This window comes from Diaphorina citri, unplaced genomic scaffold (assembly GCF_000475195.1).
Source record: "Diaphorina citri unplaced genomic scaffold, Diaci psyllid genome assembly version 1.1 scaffold6480, whole genome shotgun sequence".
NCBI classification, from domain to species: Eukaryota; Metazoa; Arthropoda; class Insecta; order Hemiptera; family Psyllidae; genus Diaphorina; species Diaphorina citri.
The window spans coordinates 1-2,878 of NW_007383856.1; the positions used below are offsets into that span (position 1 = coordinate 1).

The window sequence follows — 2,878 nt, forward strand, 5'->3', positions numbered from 1 at the left end:
TAACGAGTGATATTTTAAAGCAAAGAAGATTTCCACTCGTAGGAGCTCTATTGTGTCATTATTAAATTAATACGGGGGGAAAAATCCATCCCTCTGATGGGAACAAACCCGCGCCCTCCTGGTAACCAGCCGAGTGCCTTAACCATTACAACCGAAGCCCTTATTGTCTGCTTTGTTCATTGTGCTAGGTCAGGTAGTGATCTAGTACCCTCTAGTAACCCTAGTAAAAGCTAATCTCTTCCCCTATCTTGTTTTGTTCATAGTGGTAGGTTCAGGCAGTGCCCTAGTGACAGATATCAACGACCTCACGTCTAACTCAGACTCCCCACCACCCCGACGTCTTATGAGGGAAATACAAGAAGGATTGGTCAAAGATGGACTGGCTAGACCCAATGAACTTTCAGGTGAGTGGACATTTTGGTGCAAAAGGATCGTCTGCCCTTAGATCTTTGTTTTGTTTTGTTTTTTTTTGTTTTTTTTTTTTTTTTTGTTTTTTTTTTTTTTTTAAGAGGTTTGACAGGGGGAACTTTAACTGTTACTTCTGTCCCTCCTCGTGTTTTGTCTTGTTTTTTATGGAGTACCGTATTCTTTTCGTCCAAAGGTTTTTAGCTCGTTTATTATTGCTCTTTTGAAACGTGACTCTTTATATATGACTTCAACTTATCCTTCTTACAAATCCTCACGAAAATAATTAGGACACCCTTCTAGCCTACGTCCAAAAAAAAGGCGGGGTCAGTATGACCCACTCAAACTTATTCTCATCCACGTATCAAACAGCCGCGCTTATTTTCCATGATTTTGGGGGCGATGATAATTTAGATGCGACATATTGATGGTTTGTTAGACTAACCCAAACTAAATTTTGAAAAATACCGCCTCTCTGGTGTTAGCAAAACTGAACCAAATTCCAAGTTGACGAATCTAATTCGTGTAAACTAACCAACTAACAACTTTAAAAGTCGGTTAGTCTAACCAACTAGGTTCTCAATTCAACTTTAAGTCTAACACTAGGGTCGGAAATGGTTGGTTTACCACTCAATAACCAGAGTCGATTTTCACACGGGTTAAATTTGTGTACTCGTCTTCATATGTATGGATCGTAGAACGAGTGCATCCCAAGTTACCAGGTGTAGGCAAATCCACAACTATCCATACGCGGCAAACATGTACCGCGTCACATGAAGGTCTAGATTACCTGTGGGGTGTGGTGGTAGGGGACGGTCCAGTAAACAGAATAGACTGAGAGGGATGCCCCCTACTTCGTCAGCTTGCTAAAGATCTTCCCTTTATTTATTCATTCTCAAACAACCAACATCGCCGAAGTCGACATCAGCTTACCCTACCGTCCTGTATGTAGTTCATTTTTACCAAAGAAGTTTAAACTTACTAAAATGTTCCCGTTCCATTATGGATCTGGAACTATTTACCTCACACGGACGACGGACCTTCCGTACACTACACAGGTTGGGTGAGCTGGGTTTGCTCCTTTCTATAGAATAAATACTGAAAAATCGGTATGTGGCGTGGTCCCACTACCGAGATCGGTACAAATTTAACCGAGCAGAACATTGGCGTCAGTTGGCAGCACTCCCTGAATCCCGAACAAGAAAAGTCCGTCTTTCTTGAGACAACTTTTTGACGGTCGATTCGATCCAACTAACTCAATAGGTAGAAGTTTCTGTCAATCAAAATATTTCTTATTCCTGTTAGGTAATACTTTCGAATGGTCTTGATGATTTCTGAAACCCCAGGTGGTGTACCATAGATATAAGAATAGTTTAGGTGTGGTGGTGGACACCAATGATCATGTCGTCGGTCCCTGGAAATGTCTTACTACCCGTCCGGTTACACTGGCATACCAAGTGAACGACTCCGGGGTGACTGGCAGACCAGGCGCGGATTCCTATCGGTGTGAACGGTAGCCGGTCTCGTGTATTTGGGCGCCGGGACCTGTCTGACCTTTCTCTTGTAGAATATGACATTTTAGTCTAGGTAAAGTTGAGGAAGTGTAAAGTATAAGTGTGTGACTAGCGAGATAGAGGGACTTACTACTTGGTGTTGTGGATCTTTCGACTTTAAACCATCCATCCTTATACTTAAAGTCGATCAAAATTCAAATTTTTCGTACTCATTGTACAGGTTATATGACCAAGGTCCCGGGACAATATCTTTCTGCCCTCAGGACGCATAAGGTTTGTAGTACCGATGTATCACGTCCATGAAGGTCGTATGTGTCCCCCGTCCGGCATAGGTCCTAAATAACTCCCCTAGTCCCGCCCACCGCACCTATGAGGTAAAAAGCCTCAAGTGGGGGTATCATTTTTCTCCTTTTTTTAGTTCGGACTCCCCTAGGTGTGATTTTCGAAGCGCCCGAGGTACCGCCGGGAGATGTATCAACCTTTAGCGACAAGAAAAAAAAAAAAAAAAAAAAAATTGCCGAAAGAATATTCACCGTCCCAAGGAGGATCCCTCCTACGGAAGTGGGTTGGTGATTTAAAAAGGGTATAAGGGTAAAATTCGAGAGATAGTAAAGGTATTCACAGATAGTATAAGGGTATAATAATAATGAATGAATTTGTTATAACTCGTGCCTTAGGAAGTCGACAATAGCCCACGTCTGTAGCAGAGGTAACTCTGTGTCGCGACGACATGTTTGTGCGACGGTAAGACTCTGGGGTCGGTGTAACATCCATCTTGTGACCAGTAGAATGAATCGAGGAGCCCTACGAAGTAATGGTAGACCCATTTTGTTTTGCTTTTGCTCCTAATCATTTTATTTTCAAACCCCGCCTAAAATAGGACTACCCCCCTATTACAAGCAGAGCCTTGCCGACCGGAAAGGGGCGGAGGAGAGAAGTTAAAGCCCTGCTATTTTGGA

At 42.8% G+C, this 2,878-nt stretch overlaps 1 protein-coding gene across 1 annotated transcript in view; it reads left to right on the forward strand.

Annotated features, from left to right (window-relative positions):
• Positions 1-245: 245 nt before the first annotated feature.
• Positions 246-2,878, forward strand: part of LOC103521986 (C-Jun-amino-terminal kinase-interacting protein 4-like) — a gene marked incomplete at its 3' end in the record, with an annotated part of 30,184 nt that continues 27,551 nt past the window's right edge. Inside the window, exon 1 of the mRNA XM_026832408.1 lies at positions 246-404. Coding sequence (XP_026688209.1) covers positions 344-404 — 61 coding nt within the window. The remainder of the gene's footprint in view (positions 405-2,878) is intronic.